Genomic DNA, 21,630 nt, shown 5'->3' with positions numbered 1-21,630 from the left:
ATTCTTTATCAGGTATATGATCGGCAAACATTTTCTCTTATTCTGTGACTTTTTCACTCTTTTGAAAGAGTTCTTTGATGTACAAAAGTTTTAACTTTGATGAAGACAATTTAACTATTTTTTCTTTTGTTATCTGTGCTTTTGGGGTCATATGCAAGGAATCACTGCCAGATCCAATGTCAAGAAGCTTTTCCCTTCATCCTGTATTTTTAAAAAAATAATTTTAACACCTGAAGTGCTGCTAAAATGTCCAAAGGTTATTGACATCCTGCAGCGTCCCCATGAACTCCATTAAAAAAATTTATTCAAGTGAAATTCACACACCGTAAAACCATCTTAAAGTGAACCGTTTAGTATCAGCACATTCGCAATGTTGAGCTCGCCCCTCTTTTGGTATCAGTACTTTATGGTTTATAAATCATGTTTATTTCTATTTTCTCGTTTGATCTTCACAGTGTCCCTGAGAGTTAGAGCAGTAAACCCATTTCACAGGCACACACAGGGAAGGAGGGTCACGTGCTCTGAGCCCACATGCAGTGGCGCTGACCGTGTTTGCAGCTTTCTTTTATCCAGTCTGAGCTTTGCTTTCCTCGACTCTGATGTGGGGCAGTGCTGCCTACTGGGGCAACTGTTCCTGCTGGCTGGGCTCTCCGTGCCCCTCTCTTCTTCTCGAGGTCCCCTCATCTGCTCATCTGCCTCGACGTGACTTTTCCACCTTTGAGCTTGATTGCTAGTCATCTCCACCTTGGATCTCCAAACCCATTAGCAATTTTTCAAGGATGGGCCAAAGCTTTCCGTAGGCACTTTGGAAGGACCTGTGGCATGAGAAACAGGAATGTATTAACAAGCGCAGAGCTGGGAGCCCCTCAGAGGTCATCTGGCCCAATTATCTGGTTTTAAAGAGGAGGAAAAGGGGGCCTAACGGAGTCAACTGCAAGCTCTGTGCACTGCTGGAGCTCTCTTCCTTAAAGCATTTGGCCTTTTGGCAATAAAGGGACAGCAGAGACCTGCTCTCGCTTGAGCCTCACTGGGTCCTTGTGGCAAGAGCTGCCATGTGTTTACCTCCTTGAATCTTGACCACTGCCCCTCAGGAAGTCACGGCTTAGGGCTGTTGAGCTCACCTGTCACATAGCAACACACAGAGGAGCCAGACCCAGGCCCCGTGCGCCCTCAGGGAGTGGCTCATGGCTCCAGCCCAGGCTGAGAGCCTCTCTCCTGCATGCTGGGGACTCCAGGTGATGGACTCAGACTGTGCACTTTGCAGAGGCTGCTAAAAATGAGGCCACCGAGGCTGGGCGTGGTGGCTCACGCCTGTAATCCCAGGACTTTGGGAGGCCAAAGCAGGTGGATCACCTAAGGTCAGGAGTTTGAGACCAGCTTGGCTAACATGGTGAAACCCCATCTCCACTAAAAATACAAAAATTAGTGAGGTGTGGTAGTGGGCGCCTGTAATTCCAGCTACTCTGGAGGCTGAGGCAGGAGAATCGCTTGAACCTGGGAGGTGGAGGTTGCGGTGAGCTGAGATCACGCCACTGCACTGCAGCCTGGGCTACAAGAGCAAAACTCTTGTCTCAAAAACAAGCAGAAAGACAGCAACAAAAACGGATGCCACTGTCGAGAGAGACAGGCAATTGTGCATGAAATCGGTCTTTCTTTTGAAGTCAGAGATTATAACAACTGTGGCCTGGGCTCACCGATGAGAGTCACCCACGGCAGGCAGCCTCCAGGCCTGAGGCAGAACTAGCGGATCCTCGCCATCTTTAGGTTACTAAGCGAAATAAAACCCGTGAGTCAGGCTGCAGTCACGACCTCACCCAGCTTGGGGAAGGAGGGAGAAATTCCTCAGGGCTCCCCTTTCTGATGTTGCCTTGCTTTGTACCTACTGTTCCTTTTCCTGGTCAGCTGATGACAGATGTTTGACATTAAGCAATTTAGAGTTTTGTTTTTTAAAAAACAGAATCATAGATTATCAGAAGTGGAAGTCCCTTTGGAATCATTTCCCCTGGGTTACACAGATGGCTATGGCAGGATAAAGGGAGCCGAAGGTCAGCAGGGACTGAGCCTGGGCCCCCTCCAGGCTCTGCAGCAATGACCAGGCAGCAAGTCGGCCTCCCGGGCTTGTGGGCTGCCCTTTCTCTGGGGTCAGCCTGAGGCTGGAAGAGGCCCGTGGCCCACCGGTCATCAGGCCAAGCTGATGGAGCTGGAGCTCCCCTGGAGCTCACGACGGAAGGGCCCTGCCAGGCCTTGGGCCTCTGACCCTCAGTCCTGAAGCCTCCCTCTAGCAGCGCCCACTCTGCTCCCTTTCCTGCTGAATTTTACTCAAGTCCGTACTGGACATGGCCGGCCCTAGGTTAACCCGGCAGAGTTATTAACCAGGAGTGGATCTTTCCAACCCCCCTCCCGCTGGCCCTTCCTGCTGTCCACATCCGGCCAACTCCGCTGTCCTGGCAAGGGAGGCCTTCCCGGAGGCCGCGGCGGACGGCGCGTCCGGCCTTTGGGCCCCCACGCTCTCCAGGGTGGGTCCAGGGACTGCCAGATCAGGGGACCCTTTGCGCCCTGGAGCCTAGGGGGCTGGATGACGTCGCCGGGCACCTGAGGACCCCGCCCGTTCCTCCCTCGGTCCCCCAGGGAGCGGGCGGCCAGTGGGGCGGGGCGGGGCCGAAGGAAGGGGGCGCGTGCTACAACGCCGCGCACGCGCCAGGGCCCGCAGGCGGGTTCGGAAATGACGGCACGCGGGTTTCCAGCAGCACCCGCCCCAGGACTGGCCCCGCCCCTAAGTCCGCGTCCCTGGGGCCGGGCCAGCCACTCCAAGCCCCGCCCAGGACCTCCCCATCCAGTCAAGCCCCGCCCCCAAACTCTGTCTCCCCGCGGGATCCGCTGGGGCTCTCCAGGCCCCGCCTCGGCTCGGGCCCCGCCCCTTCAGGCCCTGCCTCCAGCCCCGCCCCGCGGACGGCGCTCGCAGCGCACCCTAACCCCAGGCGGCGCGGCGGGTCCCCAGGGGTCTGCGGGCGGCTGAGCGGCCGAGGCACCCGAGCGCGGTACCCACAGCGGGCGGCGGGCAGCCATGGCGGAGGCCGCGTCGCAGCACTTGTCGCTGCCCTCGAGGCTGCTGGAGCTGTGCGCGCTGCTGGGCGCCTCCCGGGACAGCCTCCAAAGCCTCGAGCAGGTAAGGGGCCGGAGGGGAAACTGAGGCGGACGTGAGCCGCGAGGCAGCAGCCGGGGCAGTAGTCGGAGAGCGGGTGCCCGGGTGCCCCGCGGGCTGGGGCGGACTTTCCGAGGGCTGAGTCCCGGTCCCCCCGGCAGTGACCCAGCGCGCCTGTGGCCAGGGACCCCACCCGAGCTCAGGCAGGTGCCCCGGAGCAGCGTCCTGCTCCCCTTCCTTCCTTTCCTCTCCTCTCCCCGCCCTGGGCCCTCGGCTGCGAACTTGGGCTGCCAGCCAGGAATCTGGGGGTGCCTTGCCTCGGAGCGTCTCTGGGGCCTCTGTCTTCAGTCGCCCCCATCTTGGGCAGGTGCTGAAGGTGGGGTGCACCAGACAACGGGCGGAAGCCGCCGGAGCCTCACGGTCTAGCGGGCCCAGCCGTGAATGATTTTATTCTTTATGCTGGGATGTGTTGTCACCTGGGTAGTGGGTTCTGCACCAGGCACGGAATAATGAGAGAGCAAGTTAGCCGCTGGCCTCGTGTATTCTGCATGAACCGCTTTGCGATGAAGCCTATAGCTATTTTTCTCACTTGCAGTACCATCCCCACCCCAACCCTTCCTCCATCTCTGCACCCTCGCAGCCAAAGTGACAACTTCATCTCCCTTCTGCTGGGAAAGCGGCAGTTTTGGAAATTCTCGTTTTCCTTTTTCTTCTCCAGCTTTTCCTAATTCTGTAACGCTGGCTTTCCCTGGAATCCATCTGTGGCTCTGGTTTCCTCCTGGCCCGCCTGTCTGTGACACAGTGACTGGGTCATGTTACCTGGAGATCCCGGCGTCACTGGCCAGCGTCTGCACAGGTCCGTTCATCTCTTTGCAGACGACAGCATTGAAAGGCAGAGAGGCTTCTGAGTATTTAAATGACGCTGGGCTATCCAGGGAAAATGAAGACTGCAGGGCAGAGGGTGTCACCCAGAAAGGTGAATGTTCCTGCAAGTAACCAGATGAATGTCTGTGAGTGTCCAGTGAGTTTCCCTTGCTAGGCGTCAGTACAAAGCCAGCTTTGACTTCAGTGAAAAAGCCTTCTCCTATGGAAATAGTTTCCGCGTTTGCCTCAACCTTTCCTTCCCCTCAACGCCCTGTCATGTCAGTAGATCCCGTTTGAACTCTGTCTCCTCGCAACATCATGAATTGATTTGTGTCTCTACCTCGAATTTGCCAAATGGCATTGCCTCCTTTTTCTTCGAATAGGAAATGACCTAGTTACTGCTGTGGTCTCCTCAGCCGCGGGATGTCTTTCCTCCAGGGCGGTTACAACATGGGGATTAGTTGCTTGGTGTGAGACATGTCTTTTGAGAGCAGAGTGAATCAACTGGAATATTTGCAGTGGTGCTTTCTTTTTTTTTTTAAATTTCTTTATTATTATTTTTATTTTATAATAGAGAGGAGGTCTCACTGTGTCGCCCAGGCTCGTCTCCAATTCCTGAGCTCAAGTGATCCTCCCACCTCAGCCTCCCAAAGTGCTGGGATTACAGGCGTGAGCCACTGCGCCCAGCCAATGGTGCATTCCTGAACTAAACACGCTGCAACATTTTCATGTTCCCAGGTTAAGTGAGAGTATGGACAGTGTGCTACTGTGCATGTTTAACTTTGTCCTCTTTACTTTGTCTTTTGATTCTGTTAGGGGTTTGGCAAAGGGCGGAGAGAAAAATGGTGAAGGACTAAGAAAAAAAGGAGCATTAGGGGATGGATTCAATTTCTTGGATCCATCCTACTTTTAAGGTCAACATTGATGTTATAGTTAAGCAAACATATGATTTTATGTATTTAGGTTTTCTCCGGCAGTTCTATTTTGAATGTCCAAGGGTTTTTTTGTTTTTTGTTTTTTGTTTTTTTAGGTGGAGTCTTGCTTGTCTCCCAGGCTGGAGTGCAGTGGTGCAATCTCAGCTCACTGCAAGCTCCGCCCCCCGGAGCTTCACACCATTCCCCTGCCTCAGCCTCCCAAGTAGCTGGGACTACAGGTGCCTGCTACCATGCCCAGCAGATTTTTTTTTTTTGTATTTTTAGTAGAAACGGGGTTTCACCCTGTTAGCCAGGATGGTCTCCATCTCCTGACCTTGTGATCTGCCCACCTTGGCCTCCCAAAATGCTGGGATTACAGGCGTGAGCCACTGCACCTGGCCTGAATGTCCAAGACTTTTAAATCATTTTTACCTTGACTTTTACAAATCCCCATTTCTCTGTGGCCCAGGCATTCCTTCTTGATGAGACATGAAAACAGAGGTCCGGAGGTATGAGGGATATCCAGCTTCATGTTGGATAGTGGAGGGCCCTTTTCGTTTCATTTCCTAGAAGGGGGAGTGGTGTTTGTTTTGTTGGGAATGGTGACGGAGAATTTGAGAATGTAGACTGATGTTAGTTACTGTGGTTAGTTACATTCCCCTCCACCCCTTTAATATAGCGCGCCCCACCGCCACCCCTTTATTAGTTGCTATGGAGACTAGACATAGGTGTGACGGGATCCATCATAAATCCATCACACAGGGGTGGAAAGTGTTCTGAGTATCTTCCATAGTGCAGGTCACCTGCATAATTCGTGCGTGTGAAGCTCCATTGTTATGGTTTTTAGTGGACATCATCCAGACTTTCAGTTTCGGAGCAGCACTGGCCAGCTGATCTTCCTGGGTGATGGCAGTCTGTGTCCTCTCTTTGCACCGTCCAGTACAATAGCCACTGGCCATGTGGTCACTGAGCTTGTAGAGTGGCCAGTGAGCTGAGAAACTGGATTTTAAATTTCATTGAATTCTAACTAAACAGTTGGAGAGTAGTAAAAAAAAAATCTATGACTTTGTGTTATCCTCTTAATAATGGCCGATCCTATAGTGAAGATGAATTGCACTCTGTATTCTAACTTAGAAATTAATCTGTGACTCAAGTCAATGAGAGTGTTCTGGTGTTTGCTTTTTAATTAGCAGTTTTAAAAACCAAAATGATGGTTATTGGGTAGGGGTTTAGTAAGTCCGCACCCGGGACAGAAGAACGGGAAATGACCTCACGTCCTGCTGCAGACTGGCAGAGGTGACTAGCATCTCAGTGGTGGTGGGGTCTGTGGGCTGAGGGCAGCCACAGCTTGTATCACCAAGTAACCTCTGAACACTCTTGTGCCAAGACTTCCGTTGTCAGGAATTTATTCTAGGGAAAGAACTGGGTGCGTGCAAGTGTGTGTCACTGCTCTGTTCAGTGTGGTGAAGACTTGAGAGCCACCCACACATCTCTCAGGAGGAGGCTGGGTCAATACATGACTGAGTTGACACATGCTGTGTTATTGTGATACTGCACAGTTGTGAACAGGGAGGTCAGCCACATGGAGTAGTTAAAACAGCTAATGGAACCTGTTATGTAGGATTACTACATTTGTGAAACAAATCTATACATTTATACATGCATTAAAATGTATAAAATGCATACAAATTCATAAAATGGGAAGGATATAGTCACCCTGTACAAAGTGTGTCATCCCTTTCTATTAGCTCCTTTATTATTTCTATATTGTTGTTTATTTTTTTGGGAGGGGGACGGACTTTCGCTCTTGTTGCCCAGGCTGGAGTGCAATGGTGCAGTCTCGGCTCATCACAACCTCCGCCTCCCAGGTTCAAGTGATTCTCCTGCCTGAGCCGCCCGAGTAGCTGGGATTACAGGCATGTACCACTATGCCTGGCTAATTTTGTATTTTTAGTAGGCAGGGGGTTTCTCCATGTTGGTCAGGCTAGTCTTGAACTCCCAACCTCAGGTGATCTGCCCGCCTCAGCCTCCCAAAGTGCTGGGATTACAGGCATGAGCCACTGTGCCTGGCCTTTATATTGTTATTTTGCAAAATGAGATTGTATTGCTTGTCCATTCAGAAAAGACAACAGATATTTCATCCTGAGAAAAAACAGGTGTATGGTGAGCAACTGAATGCCAAGTTGATTGGATCTGGGGCACATCATTGTAAGTGACAAGAGATAACTAGAGGAATGACAGGGCGGGTGTTGACTCTAGTCAACCAACTGAACTAGTCAAGTCAACCGAACCAATGTTCAGTCCAGGCTGAGCGTGCCTCTAAGAGATCCCAGGTGCCAGGAGTGTGAATGAGGAACAGTGTCGCCTCAGTCATCTTCTCTGCTAAATGTGTGGACGGAGAGGAGTACAACACAATTTCTGCTGCACCGCACTGCCTCAATGGAAGGTGGTAGAATACCACTGGGCAGGGCCGAGATGCCCCAGGGGGTGATGAGCCGGGAGGTGGGGGCCTGGAGGAGCCTGTGGCCCTGGCTGCAGGGTGGCCAAGACCCCCTTCAGTGAGTGTGGGGGCTGGAGGGTCTGCCCCAGCGCAGGTGGAGCAGTGAGGGGCTGGGCCCTGAGCCCATGGAAGAGCAGGGGAAAGCAGGGTAAAAGCAGGTCATTGCAGAGGTGCTCTGTGTCCTGAGAACCCCAGGGGGCTTAGTCATGCTTGGCTCCGGGGGCATCCTGGCTTAGGGAGCGAGCTGGCCTGCTGCTCAGGGGAGCACTGTCCTATGACTCATGCCCACGTATGACACATGGGAAGATACAGTATCCTGACGTGGCGAAACAAACATGCATTCTTCAATGTGGGGATGGGACTGTGATGCTTCAGGGCTGGGTTGGGGCCACAAAGTATCTGGTCTGCAGTCAGACGGGGACGTCCCTCTTTGAGAAAGTGGACAAGATGCTAGTGGGGAGCCCTAGGCTGGGTGGGAGGCAGTGTCTTCCTTCTTCTCCTGACAGAAACCTCCAAGGCTTTGCTTCTGGTTACTCGCTACCTGCCCGGAGCCACGGGTCATGCAGGTGCTTGGTGTGCAAACATGGTGCAGTGGGGCAGCAGCGAGCTGATGGAGAGGCTCTCCAGGACCAGTGGCCGAGGTGTGGGTCTGCAGGTGGGGCATGATGGGGGCAGGGCGTGAGGGGCTGGAGTCCCAGCTCTGAAGACCTGAACTGCACTGTGTTTGTTGCAGAGAACATAGGTGGAAGATCAGGCTTTTTGGAAACTAGCAGGAGCTTACTTTTTGAGACTGTAAGTTTAAGGGACCCCAGAGGTGCTGTGGGGGTGGCAGGAGGCAGTCAGGGGGAGCCTGGGACTGGAAAGAGGTGTAGGCTGCGAGTAGGACTCTGGGCTGTCCGTTTGGGTCTGTGCTGTGAGTGCTGAGGTCCTCCAGGAGGAAGGTGAAGGACCCAGGCCTGGGAGTCGCAACATGTGAGCAGGACTGAAAAGGGTCTGTGGGGGCCAGAGAGGAGCCGTCAGACCAAGGGAAACCAGAAGGGAGGCGGGATCAAGGCAGTTCGAGGATCCAGGAGGAGGGCTGCTCACTCATCTCATATGCTGCCTTGGACATGCTCCGTTTGTTAGGTCAGAACCGTTCAATTCTGATAGGAAAGTTTTAGAGAAAGTGACATGTAATTGAGGAAATGGACTTCTTTAATGCATGCTACACTAGAGCTTTTACATTATACAATAATATGGATTTCCCATGTTTTGTCCTGGTTCCTACTGATACATTTTTTTCTCCAAATGTAAAGCAACATTGTTGACTGAATTTGAGTGATGTAGCATGCAAATCATCACATAGAGATTAGAGTGTGCTTACTGATGGAAACTGCTGCCGCTGTTGAAATTTCTTCCAGCGTAAGAGCTCCCCTTTTGTCACTGCTGCGTCTTACTGGAATGTTGAGTGTTGGCTGTGCCTTTTCTATCAGCCAAGGTCCCATTTCTCTGGGCGGTGGTGCTATCCTTTTTTTCTTTCTTTCTTTCCTTCTTTCCTTCCTTCCTTCCTTCCTTCTTTCCTTTTTTTTTTTTTTTTTTTTTTGAGACCCGGTCTTGCTTTTTCACCCAGGCCAGAATACAGTGGTGTGATCACAGCTCACTGCAGCCTCAGCCTCCTAGGCTCAGGTGATCCTTCTGCCTTAGCCTCCCGTGTAGCTGGGACCACAGGCATGCACCACCATGCCTGGCTAATTTTTTTACTTTTTGTAGAGACGAGGTCTTATTTTGTTGCCTAGGCTGGCCTTGAACTCCTGGGCTCAAGCAGTCCTCCCGCTCTGGCCTCCCAAAGTGCTGGGATCACAGGCATGAGTCACTGCGCCTGGCAAAGCTGTCCTTTCTAGGGTCCCTTAAAGACCCTTGACTACCTGCCCTCGGCCGCCTCCTGTCTCTCCATGCCTTGGGTACCCAGGGCCTCTTGCTTAGGCTTTGCTGTTTCGGGCTAGTTTAGCACTGGAACCACTTCCTTCTTGCTCACGGACTGCAGCTTACCCACCTTGGAAAGATCTGAAATCAGCCAGGCAGCAGTATTTGTTTAGTCCTAGCTCGGTACTAGGAGCTGTATTGGGCATAGTAGTAACATGGAAGAGAGATCGAAGGGATAGCCCATGTGCTTTATGTTATTTTAGGGAAGGATGGGAAGAAGAAAGGCAAAAACAAAAATTATGCCAAGTTAAAGTGGAGACAGGCCAAATGCCCCCCTTTTATTGATTCGAGGGGTTCTTTGGTCAGCCGAGGAAGGGCACATGTCTCCTCTGTACCCACCAGTGCCGTTTCTTCTCACCCCGTGCATCCTCCCAGATCCGTGTGGTAGAAAGGCAGCACCGGCCCGGGTGGGGGCACAGAGGGCGTGGCCCTGGTAAATGTGTGTGTATGGGGTTTGACAATATACAGAGCCTGCCCCCCACCCAGGGAGGGCTGAAGAGTATATCCACGGGCTCCCGGCAGCCCCACTGGGCTGAGTACCAGACCTACATTGTCTCCCTTATTCCCTGTACTCGCCCCTTAAAGGGACAAAGAAGCTTGCTGCCAGGAGGTGGAGGCACAGCCAGGACTTGAGCTCAGGTCTGGATCCCAGTCCCCAGCCTGGACCGCAGTGCTTTATAGGAAGGAGGCAAGGTCCTGCTGTCCGTGTGCACAGCTGAAGAGCCAGGCTCTGCGAGGCTGCGTGGCTTCCCTGATCGTAGGGCCCAGCAGGTTCCTAAAACACGCTTCCCAGGAGCCCTTTACTGTCAGGAGCCTCAGGTGGGAAAAGCTACTCACACCAGTGACACCTTTGAACAACAGTGCTGAGGCGCTAGTGTTTGTGGGCACCGAGGGGAGGAGAAAAACAGTGAAGCTCAGACAGAAAGGACACCCTGGAACAAGAAGTAACTCTTATTTTTCCCTTTTTTAGGTTGCTCAGAAAAAGGGAGTCAAACATCTTTCTGCTCTTGATCCAGAGGTCTTGTCCATTTTCGTGCCTCCTTTTATCAGTAAAGAGGACAGTCAAATGGCTGGTGCAAACTGTGGCACTCTCGGTAAAACCAGGAGGCGCTCCTTCAGAAAGAAGAGAGAGAGGCCCAGACCAGAGCAGTGGAAGGGCCTCCCGGGGCCCTCCAGAGTGCCAGAGCCTGAGGATGTCACCGTCCCGGACGGCGTGGACCTCCTTGCCCTGCCCCAGCTGTGCTTCCCAGGTATGTCTAGGAGGTGGGCACCACTAGGGGCCTCCTGCTGCCAGCCGCCCAGAGTGATCTGTTCCCAGAAACTCACAGGCAAAGGGAGGTGGCCCGAGCGGCAGAGCCAGGGACCCTCACTGCCTCCTCTTGTGTGGGATTTAGTTTTCTTAATCTTGGGGATTTTTTTTTTTGTGCGTGTGTGGTGACAGAGTCTCACTCTGTTGCTCAGGTTGGAGTTCAGTAGCACAATCTCTGCTCACTTCAACCTCCACCTGCTGGGTTCAAGTGATTCTTCTGTGTCAGCCTCTCAAGTAGCTGGGATTACAGGTGCCCACCACCACGCCTGGCTTTATGTCTTTAGTAGAAATGGGGTTTCACCATGTTGGCCAGGCTGGTCTTGAACCCTTGGCCTCAAGTGATCCACCCGCCTTGGCCTTCCAAAGTGCTGGGATTACAGGTGTGAGCCACCGCTCGACCTATCTTGGGGATTTTAAAGCTGAAGGAAATGTAAATCATTGAGTGCGGTCCTGGTGTTTTGGAGAATTGAGTCCTGGAAGGCAGGCGTGTGGACTGCCAGGTAAAACCATTTGTTCCTGGTGCATTCAAGGCTTTTCCCCTTCCACTTAAAATGAAGTCTTGCAGTGGTTGGCAGACAGGTTAAAAATACACCCAGTTCATCTGCAGCTGTTCCACCCCCGGCATACCTGAGCTTCCCCCTCCCACCTCCTGTTTTCCGTTTCACTGGGGCAAGAAGCACAGGCCTGCACTTAGTCCCCAGGCTCACCAGTTCCGGTTAACAGGTGAGCTTGCATTTTGGGGCTTTATTTTTCTGGTGGTCTTCAGAAAACTCAGACAAAGCACCTAGCATAAGCACCCACCTCAGAACTTGGTGCTATTTCCTGGTCACAGGGATTATAAACTCGGGACAGGCGCCAGATGGGCGGCTGCGCCCAGCAAGCACTGCCACTGGCTAGCAGGTGCTTGAGAGCTTGTAAAGAAATTGCTGTGTGGGGAGGGACACAGGGAGGAGAGATGGCCGGAGGCGTGATCGGGAGAATAAACTCACCTTGGACATGAAGGCGCTGCCACTGATAACTGGAGAGGTGTGTCCTGAACACTGTGAAGTAATCAGCTCGTGGGTAACCCAGGCCACATGGCAAGAACAGGATTCTTCTTCGTCTCTTTCTGCCTGCAGGGGGTGTGTGCGTGGCCACTGAACCCAAGGAGGATCGCGTCCACTTCCTGGTGCTGACCGATGTCTGCGGGAATAGGACCTATGGCGTGGTGGCCCAGTACTACCGGCCCCTGCACGTAGGTGGTTCCCGTTACTCCCCTCTGAAATTGGGTTTAGATTTTTTATTATGGTGAAATACACATAACGCAGCATTCACCATTTTAACCATTTTAAAGTGTGCAGTTCTGGAACATTAAGTACATCCACAGCATTGTGCAACCGCCACCAGTGTCTGGGTCCAAAACGTTTTCATCATCCCTGAAAGCCCCATACCATTAAGGCTTCAGTCCTGCTTCCCCTTCCTGCCTGGCGATGGCTAATCTGCTTGCTTTTTTTTTTTTTTTTTTTGAGACGGGGTCTCACTCTGTCGCCCAGGGTGGAGTGCAGTGGCGCCATCTCAGCTCACTGCAACCTCCGCCTCCTGGGTTCAAGTGGTTTTTCTGCCTCAGCCTCAGCCTCCCAAGTAGCTGGGACTACAGGCGCCCACCACCAGGCCCGGCTAATTTTTGTGTTTTTAGTAGAGACGAGATTTCACCATGTTGGCCAGGCTGGTTTCGAACTGCTGACCTCAGGTGGTCCACCCGCCTCAGCCTCCCAAAGTGCTGGCATTACAGGCGTGAGCGCTGCGCCTGGCTGGCTAATCCCCTTTCTGTCTCTGGATGTATCTATTCTGGCCACTTCGTGTAAGTGGACTCCTACAACACGTGGCCTGCTTGTCTAGCTTCTTCCCCTTAGCATGTTTTGATGTTCATGTGCGTGGAGCATGTGTCAGTGCCCCGCGGCCTTTTATGGCTGAATGACATTCCATCGTTTGGATGGACCGCGTTTTATTTCTCCATGTATCCATCAATGGACCTGTGGGTTGTTTCTGCCTTTTGTCTTTGGTGTGAGCGATTGGGGTTTGGACTTGACAGCGTATTAGGTCTGTCACACATATTGCGAGTGTTGTGTGGGTAGGGCCGTGTGTGTGAATCAGACGGCCTTTGGGGAGCTTGTAGGGGAAATGATGTATCCAAAGGTGCAGGGTGACCAGCTGCACACGTCCAGAGGGTTTCCCGAAGCAAAAAGTAGTTCAAGATCTAAGCCAGAGCCTTAGTTTCGGTGCCCTGGTGCCGTGAAGGGAAGTCTGTGAGTTCCATGCAGTCGAGAGAAGTGGCTGGCCTGGATTCCCTCGGAGCCCAGGGCACGTGTTTTCTTTGTTGATAGAAGCGTGCTTACACATGTGACACTGAGTGTTGGGAGGTGTGAGGTATAATCACATGGATTCTGTCCCTGGAAACTCATGGGGCAGCACTGACAGACCCGGATGTTCTTAATGCATATGCAGGAGCAAAACTTACTACTTGATGCTCTGAATGCATAATCTTATGTTTTTGGGAGAGGTCATTTTCACAGTGTGCTGAGAGCAGAACCAAGGTCAGATCTCGGGCGGTGCATGCAGGGGACTGGCGTCTGCCTCTGTGACCTGGCTGCCAGCAGTGCCTGGCCTTTCTTCCAGGGTTATGTTAATGGAGGGATGAGAGGAAGGTGGAGAATCCTGCCCCTCCATGTAGCCAGTGTTGCAGATGAGAAAGGATCCACAATGTTGGATCTTTCAGAAAAGCACCTTGGGAGTTTGTCTGTGAAATAACACCTACCAGGAGCAACGAGCATGTTATTTTCGTTATCATGAAATACACATGTTAAACAAAGGAGCTGCCCCTCTGGTTTGCATCGGTACAGCAGATGCCACTGTTCCCACTTTGCCGGCCTGGCGTGGGCATGCCTGGCCCCGCTCCTGCCCTCCTAGCAGCTGTGTAGTTTCGGGGTGTCCCGAGGCCCCACAGCACTCACCTCCCCTTCTTCGCCATGTATCCGGATGACCGCTATATCTATCGTTCTTTCTTTTTTTTTGAGACAGTCTCGTGTCGCCCAGGCTGGAGTGCAGTGGTGCGATCACGGCTCACTGCATCCTTGATCTCCAGGGCTAGCTCAAGTGATTCTCCCACCTCAGTCTCCTGAGTAGCTGGGACCACAGGTGTGCACCACCGTGCCCAGCTAATATTTTGTATTTTTTGTAGAGATGAGATCTTGCTATGTTGCCCATGCTGATCTTGAACTACTGGAATCCTGCCTCAGCCTCCAAAAGTGTTGGGATGACAGGTGTGAGCTGCATGCCCAGCCCGCAACTATCGTTCTATTGATAAAACAGTCCCAGCTCCTCTCATATACTCTCCTCTGCCTTTCCTCCGACACGACACGACACTACACTACGTGACTTGAGGGTGGGAACCATATTGTGTCTGGGTAGCTGCAGCTCCCCCCGGCTACTGTAACAATAGCAGCAGCTGCCGCGCACGTGAGCAGCTCAGCACCAGGCATGAGGTAAGCACTTTGTGTACAGTCATTCATTTAATCCTAACCACAGTGAATGAGGTTGGGAAATGACAGATGGAGACATGGTGGCAGAGACAGGTTAAAAGACCTGCCCGAGATGACACGGCAGCAGGCAGGGTTGGAATTGAGTAGACTGACCCTTGGAAAGCGGATGTTTATTAAATTTTGCTAGATAAACAAATGATGTAGCTGACTATTTCCTGGACGTCTCCCTTTACCTGGATATCTTATAGGTACCCTAAATCCAGCCAGTTCCCACACTAAAGCTATCATCATGCCCTTCCATCCCTACAAAAAACCCCAAACTGACAACACTTCCCCAGGGCCCAGTTGGTGAGCCCCAAATACTTTGCCGCTTGTAAGCTCGGCAGTGTGCTGGGTCTTCTAGAACACGACCGCTGTGGCTCCCACACAGACTGAGGCCTCCTCTCCTGCTCTGTCTTCCTGGGCACGTGCGGGTGCTGCTTCCTGTGCGTGGCTCCTGCATTTTCCCCCCTTGTAAAGCAGAGTCCTTTGTGTGTCTTGGGTCTTACTGTGTTCTAATCATGCGTTCGTTCTTATCTCAAGGCCATCAGCTTCTCTGGGGCAGGAATGCATCTTGCTCTCTTTGTAGCCTCAGCACCTCAAATGGTGCAAGCACCGAATAGGGACCCCGTAGACTTTAACTGGAGGGCCAGCGTTGCAGGGGTGGGGATGGTGGACTCTCAGCTTGTTCTGTGCTGAAACATGACCCAACTGGAAACAGATACTGGAATTGCCAAGGTGGGGAGGTGACAATGTCACTGTTGCTTTTCATGTAGGATGAGTACTGTTTCTACAATGGCACAACGCACGGGGAGCCATCCCGGCCAGCTGTGGGCGCTGCTGGCTGCTTCGTGCCCTACGCCGTGTGCGTGGTCTCCAGGTTCCCCTATTACAACTCCCTCAAGGACTGCCTCTCCTGGTGAGCTGGGGCACCGGGGGCTGGGGGTGGTAGGGGACAGCTCTCTGTGCCTCTCCAGTGAGCCAGGGCACCGAGGGGTGGGGGGTGGGGACGGTGGGGGCAGCTCTCTGTGCCTCTCCAGGTGAGCTGGGGGACCGGGGGCTGGGGGCAGTAGGAGGGGCAGTTCTCTGTGCCTCTTAGGCTGCTGCTTAAGGCTGGGGGTAGTGGGCAGGGGGGTGCGGCAGCAGGCGCTCCTCTCTGTGACTGGTAACATACGGTAATGGCATGGTAGGAAAGGGATAAAGCCACACGGTGGGAAGTAAGGTTGATGTGCAGGATTTTCATTTTGTTTAGATTTTCACAAAGAGGCGTATATTAGGAAAAACTCTTTTCCTAGCTGAGAATATTAGGAGGCTGCTGTTTGTTCTGATGAGGTTTATTGACATTTTAAAGATGACCTTGGCTGGGTGTGGTGGCTCACACCTGTAATCCCAGCATATTGGGAGGCTAAGATGGGAGGATTGTTTGAGCCCAGGGGTTTGAGACAAGCCTGGGAAACATAGCAATACCCTGTCTCTAAAAAACAATTTAAAAACTAATTGGGCGCCGTGGTGCGTGCCTGTAGTCCCAGCTACTGGGGAGGCTGAGGCAGGACGATGGCTTGAGCCTAGGAGTTCAAGGCTGCAGTGAGCTGTGATTGCACCACAGCACTCCAGCCTAGGTGACAGAGCAAGACCCTGCCACCTTGTTTTGTAGAACCTGTAACTGTCTCCCTGCTGATAGTAAGTAGATAGGCTGAGGATGTAAAGAACTTTTGAAAAATCAGAAAGACATCGTGTAGAACCCAGTAGGCTCTCGTTATCAAAGGATGCTTTTGTGACTTCGGGGGCTGTAGTCTGAGTTCAGATATGGTCAGTCCCAGTGGGCACTTGTGCATGGAGCCGTTTCTTTTGAGTCTCGTAAAGTTACAGTCTTAGAATTTGTACTTGTTTGATTAAAGGCTGAGGAGAAAGCAGTTAACAACAGTTCACTTTGTGTCATCGTGCTGGAGAATGAGCTGTGGCAAATCGCTGAATGGGTGCTATTCTGTGTCTTGCAAAGCGCAGTCATTTGAGACTTTCTGCCTTGACCAGAGGGATGAGCCCCATGGAGGGTGAGCTGGAACCTTACTGTTCAAATCAATGACCCGTAATTCAAATCCCAGCACTTCAGTGGTTTACTTCTTAAAATACAACTGGCTTTTGGACATAGTTTGGGTCTAGTCTACATTTTATTGCCATAGACATAAAATATCTTTTTTTTTTTTTTTTTTGAGACAGAGTCTCGCTCTGTTGCCCAGGCTGGGGTGCAGTGGCCAGATCTCAGCTCACTGCAAGCTCTGCCTCCCGGGTTTATGCCATTCTCCTGCCTCAGCCTCCCAAGTAGCTGGGACTACAGGTGCCCGCCACCTCGCCCTGCTAGTTTTTTGTATTTTTTAGTAGAGACGGGGTTTCACCGTGTTAGCCAGGATGGTCTCGATCTCCTGACCTAGTGATCCGCCCATCTCGGCCTCCCACAGTGCTGGGATTACAGGCTTGAGCCACCGCGCCCGGCCGACATAAAATATCTTTGAGAACAGAGAGCTGACTGGTCATAGTCAATGAGCAGGTGAATTGAGCATATGCATGTTTGCTGAATGTCTGTCACCAGTGCCCAGGAAGTGACAGAGTAAGCCTGGACATGGTCCCCTTTTATTTACTAACTGATGATCTTCATTACTTGAAGGTAAACAACGTTTTCACCAATCTCTAGTTTCCTCTTCCGTAAAATGTAGATGGTTACTTCCACCTTTTGTTAGCTGACATGAATGGGTGGTGGCCAGACAGATGCCCTTGGGAGACAGGAAGAAAGGAGGTGTTGTGATGGGCAACAGATATCCTCCTGCTAGACATTCATGCAAACACATATTTAACTTGAAAAATGTGCTCATTTTCATGCTTCTTTCTTTCTCAGTGCCCGTTACTGTGTGATCAGAACTAGAAGGGGCAAAATACGGACACAGAATGCAGCTAAAAGAGGCAAATGACAGAAATTCAAATTGCAGTGTGACAACACGAATTTGTAGTTTTAAAAAAGTCTGTTCTGTTAGCGTGATAATATGCCAAATATGTCTCCACACGGACAAAAAATGGGCAAGAGTATATTTAATTGTGTTTTGGGAATCAGAGTATGGGCAGTTGTTTTTTAAATTTTTATTTACAGATTTTTTTGAGAGACAAGGTCTCACAGTCACTCAGGCTGCAGTGCAGTGCCGCTATCATAGTCCACTGCGTCCTCACACTCCCAGGCTCAAGTGATCCTCCTACCTCCATCTCCCAGGCAGCTGGGACTACAGGCGCGCACCACTACAACATGATAATTTTTAAATTTTTTGTAGAGACGGGGGTCTCACTATTTTGTGCAGGCTGGTCTTGAACTCCTGGCCTCAAGTGATTCTCCCGCCTCAGACTCCCAAAGTGCTGGGAATACCAGTGTGAGCCACCACACCCACCTCTCTTATAGTTTTTTTTTTTTTTCTTTTTTTTTGAGACAGAGTCTCACTCTGTCCCCCAGGCTGGAGTGCAGTGGCACTATCTTGGCCTACTGCAAACTCCGCCTCCCGGGTTCACGCCATTCTCCTGCCTCAGCCTCCCGAGTAGCTGGGACTACAGGTGCCCACCACCATGCCCGGCTAATTTTTTGTATTTTTAGTAGAGATGGGGTTTCACAATGTTAGCCAGGATGGTCTCGATCTCCTGACCTCGTGATCCACCTGCCTCGGCCTCCCAAAGTGCTGGGATTACAGGCGTGAGCCACCGCACCCGGCCCCTCTTACAATTTTAAATTGTGTACAGTACTTTGAAAGTCAGAGTCCATTTTGGAAACAGACTTTTTCAAGCACTCTCCTTCCAGAAGTTTGTTCTTTTATTCCTTACTGAGGTAAAACACACCTACAGAAAAACGCACAAATTCCAGTGATTTTCCACAAACTGAACACACACATGTAACTAGCACCCAGATGAGGAAACAGAGCATGACCAGGCCTCCCCCTTTGAAAATAAAGCTCCCTTTGTGCCACCTTTCAGGCACTACTGCCAACCTGGGGCCACTCTGCTGCTGTCCAACAGCTTGGTGACTCTGCTCTTGATGCAAGGTCTTGGAGCCACTGCTGCAGACCCTGGGGAGATTCCAGTGTGATTAGAAACGCTAAGGATGACAACTGGGTTCTCATTTTTATTTTGCGGTTTGATTTTTGTTTTCTGAATTTCAGTTTATTGGCTAATCTAAAGCTCTATAAAGATTTTGAAGTTGATAATCCTATAAAAGATTTTGCTGCGAAGCTATCTTTAATACCCAGCCCGCCACCTGGACCACTCCATTTGGTAAAGTATATCTGAAAATTATATTGTTTTCTCTTTGCAAATAGTAAAAGTAAGATGTTGAAGATAATGTAAATGTTTAAAACTATTTCTGAAGTTCTAGCTGTTGTAAATCTAAAATAAAATTCTAAGCCTCCTCCCCGCCCACAGCTGACTGACTGGACCCCCTTTTGGCCAAAGGGCCCCCAGAGAAACCCAAAAAACAGAATTATTGGCCGGAATGGAAGGGAGATCAGACACGCCTGGTTCTACCCTCTCCCTCTTGCGTGAGTGTGTGGGGTGTTTCTGTATAGGGTTGTAAACTAAAACTAAAATCCTAAGTCTCCCTACTGACTGAGCACTTCCCTCTTGGCCAACGGGACCCTAGAAAAACCTTAAAAATGAAATTCCCGGCCATGACAGGAAGGAAGGTCAGACATGCCTTGTTATGCCCACTCCCTTTTGGAGTTTAGGCACCGCTGACCGGTGTTAGGTTAAAATGGAGATCCTGAGACCGACAGAACAGACTCTCTGTGGCCATAAGATTCCAAATTATGAACAAAACCTAAGGTCACGCAAAGCAAGGGTGAAGTCACTCCTCACCAACCATAAGGGCTCCTTAAACAGGTATAACGTAGCTTACTTTCCAACCTGACTCTGCTATAGCATCCATGACAGATAGCAGACCCTGAAGAAAATCAAAGTATTTTACTGCAAAATATGTTGCTTTGACATATTTTGAAATGGTACTGCAAAGCTGTCTTTTTGGGGGAAATTTGCATCTGTAGAGAATCTATTCATGCAGCCAGGCCTGCCTTTCTCAGCCTTTCCCAGATCTAGGAGCGATGAACTGAGAGCCTGACACTTTTAAAGTGTGAAAAGAGACATTCACCATCTCTTCCCTCCAAGGGCTGCCACCTGTGAGGTTTCCTTTATGTAACAAGGGCCTCGGCCCCACACCCCCTTATCTTGACTCACTCCTTCTTTCCCACTGACTTCAGGTCTTTAGACAGTAGCTCAACTTTCTCAACCAATTGTCAAGTAAAGAATCCCTAAAACCCATTTATGACTTATGCCCTCCTTCTCTTTGAGATGCCCCACCTTTTTGGGCCAAACCAACATCATCCTCCATGGACTGATGTATGTCTTTGCCCGTCACTCCTGTCTCTGTAAAATGCACAAAACCAAACTGTAACCCGGCCATCTGGGGACCACTCTCCAGACTGTTCCCTAGGCCATGGCCACTCAGAATAAACCCCTTTAAAATATTTTAGAGAGTTTGATTTTTCCATTAACACTGTGCTTATGTTATGTTTCTCAAGGTCCTTATGGAAACATGTTATAGACTCTTTCTAAAGGTGAAAAGTTAAATATTTAGACTTGAGTTTTGCAGAGCAGCCTGTGATAAACAGAGCTAGTAACATGTCGTGGGTGCTTCAGTGGTTAGCACGTCAGTTCATAGCTCCCTATGCAGATAATACATGGAAACCTGAATCCTTTGTAGAATAATGTATTCAAATTACAGATTTCTCATTTATTTGTCTATTTGTCTTTAATATTGGATACTGTATTTCGTTTTTTGTTTGTTTGTTTGTTTGTTTTATAGGTGGAGTCTTGCTCTGTTGCCCAGGCTGGAGTGCAGTGGCACGATCTCGGCTCACTGCAAGCTCCGCCTCCTGGGCTCAAGACATTTCTCCTGCCTCGGCTTCCTGAGTAGCTGGGACTGCGGGCGCCGCCACCACTCCCGGCTAAATTTTTGTATTTTTAGTAGAGATGGGATTTCACCAGGATGGTCTTGATCTCCTGACCTTGTGATCCGCCTGCCTCGGCCTCCTAAAGTGCTGGGATTACAGGCGTGAACCACCATGCCCGGCCTGGATATTGTATTTCATTTGTTAGTGTTTTCTCTTGTACAGTGTGATTAATGAGAAGTAACTGGTTTTATATTTTTTGTTACTCTTAGATGTAGTGCTGTGTTATTTAATGAACAGGCAAACATTTCCCAGGCTGGTTTTTTTTCTGAGAGATGTTATTGGTGATTTCAAGACACAGGGTTTGGGGTTAAGTGAAGCTGGAGATGTGGCTGGCCACCTTCCCCTTTTGTTTGTTGAGAAACATGTCAGGTTGCTCAGCTCTGTGAAGAAACCCGTTTGACTCAGCATGTTCCAAACTAATTTTAACTGTACTTAGGATGCTGCTTTTTATTTTTTCCTTTAATAGACACCTGTCAAACATCTCAAAATGTTTAGTAAATGTTGATTCAGTTTCATTATGTTAGTCCTCTGAAAGATTATATGTCTTAATCTTGATCTTCTACATTTTTCTTTACTGACAATGGAGAAAATAAGTTTCTCATATCAGAAGACACATGATCATGAACTTAAAATGTGCGTTTTTAACATTACCCCAACCCCACCAGTCTGCTGGGTGGAAAATCCTACCGGCGCATTCCAGTCCAGATACAGAGCAGGCCACAGGTCTCCATCAGCTCTGCTCCCAGAAGCCTTTGTAGGGAGTGTTTATTGGCCGTGTGTTTTGTACATCTGTTTTATGTGGATCGTTGGCATTTTCTTGTCAACAGTATGTGCAGTGAAATCATCAAAGTTTATGTTCTTGTTCTGTAGACTCAGCAAGTATTTACTGAGAGCCTGTGTGATCAGTGAACAGAGCCAGACCTCTGGCTCCAGAGCAGGCTCAGGGTCAGCAGTAAGGAGCCGCACTCGGCCTTCGAACGTAAGGAATGAGCGCGGAGCACTCCCAGCGCTTTTCCATGTCTCCTGGGCTGATGACTCTTGGCTCCTTGATCTCGACGCACCCTTGAGGAAGGTGACTGAGGGTCGCCGCTGGCCTGCTCTTCCCTCACCCATTCCATGCATCACTCAGCCTGGCCGGACTACCTTCAGCGTCCTTTCCAGTTTGCCCGTTTCCTTGCTGCCACTTCATTCTGGGTCACCAGCTGCTCCCCGCTGCGTGACTTGGGGACCACTGGCCTGTCTGCTTTGGTTCATTCTTGGCCCTTCCATGTGTCCTCTGAACAGTGGCTGCAGAGATTATTAACACATGGACATTGGGCTTTGCTTCTCTTCCCCAAGCCCCACAACAGTTTC

At 50.6% G+C, this 21,630-nt stretch overlaps 1 protein-coding gene and 1 long non-coding RNA gene across 4 annotated transcripts; one reads left to right on the top strand and one right to left on the bottom strand.

The window, feature by feature from the left end:
* Positions 1-282: 282 nt before the first annotated feature.
* On the bottom strand, positions 283-4,323 carry LOC113223431. 2 transcript variants are annotated; one of them, XR_003308736.2, is made up of 2 exons: positions 3,962-4,323; positions 283-815 (listed from the first exon to the last, which is right to left on the bottom strand). It is a non-coding gene; the product is annotated as an uncharacterized LOC113223431 (long non-coding RNA). The 2 variants fall into 2 exon arrangements; XR_003308737.1 differs by lacking the exon at positions 3,962-4,323 and adding an exon at positions 1,695-2,673.
* LOC113223428 (DENN domain-containing protein 3-like) lies at positions 2,937-20,049 on the top strand. 2 transcript variants are annotated; one of them, XM_026452895.1, is made up of 5 exons: positions 2,937-3,166; positions 10,353-10,632; positions 11,810-11,925; positions 15,025-15,167; positions 18,436-20,049. In XM_026452895.1, the coding sequence occupies exons 1-5, from the start codon at positions 3,065-3,067 to the stop codon at positions 18,560-18,562; spliced, it is 768 nt and encodes a 255-aa protein (XP_026308680.1). In that variant the 5' UTR covers positions 2,937-3,064; the 3' UTR covers positions 18,563-20,049. The 2 variants fall into 2 exon arrangements, with proteins under 2 accessions (XP_026308680.1, XP_026308681.1); XM_026452896.1 differs by lacking the exon at positions 18,436-20,049 and having other exon boundaries at positions 15,025-15,171.
* The last annotated feature ends 1,581 nt before the right edge of the window (positions 20,050-21,630 follow it).

This window comes from Piliocolobus tephrosceles, chromosome 7 (genome assembly GCF_002776525.5).
Source record: "Piliocolobus tephrosceles isolate RC106 chromosome 7, ASM277652v3, whole genome shotgun sequence".
Classification (NCBI taxonomy): Eukaryota; Metazoa; Chordata; class Mammalia; order Primates; family Cercopithecidae; genus Piliocolobus; species Piliocolobus tephrosceles.
Note: the sequence above shows the minus strand (reverse complement) of the source record. Positions and strands in the feature narration are given on the sequence as shown.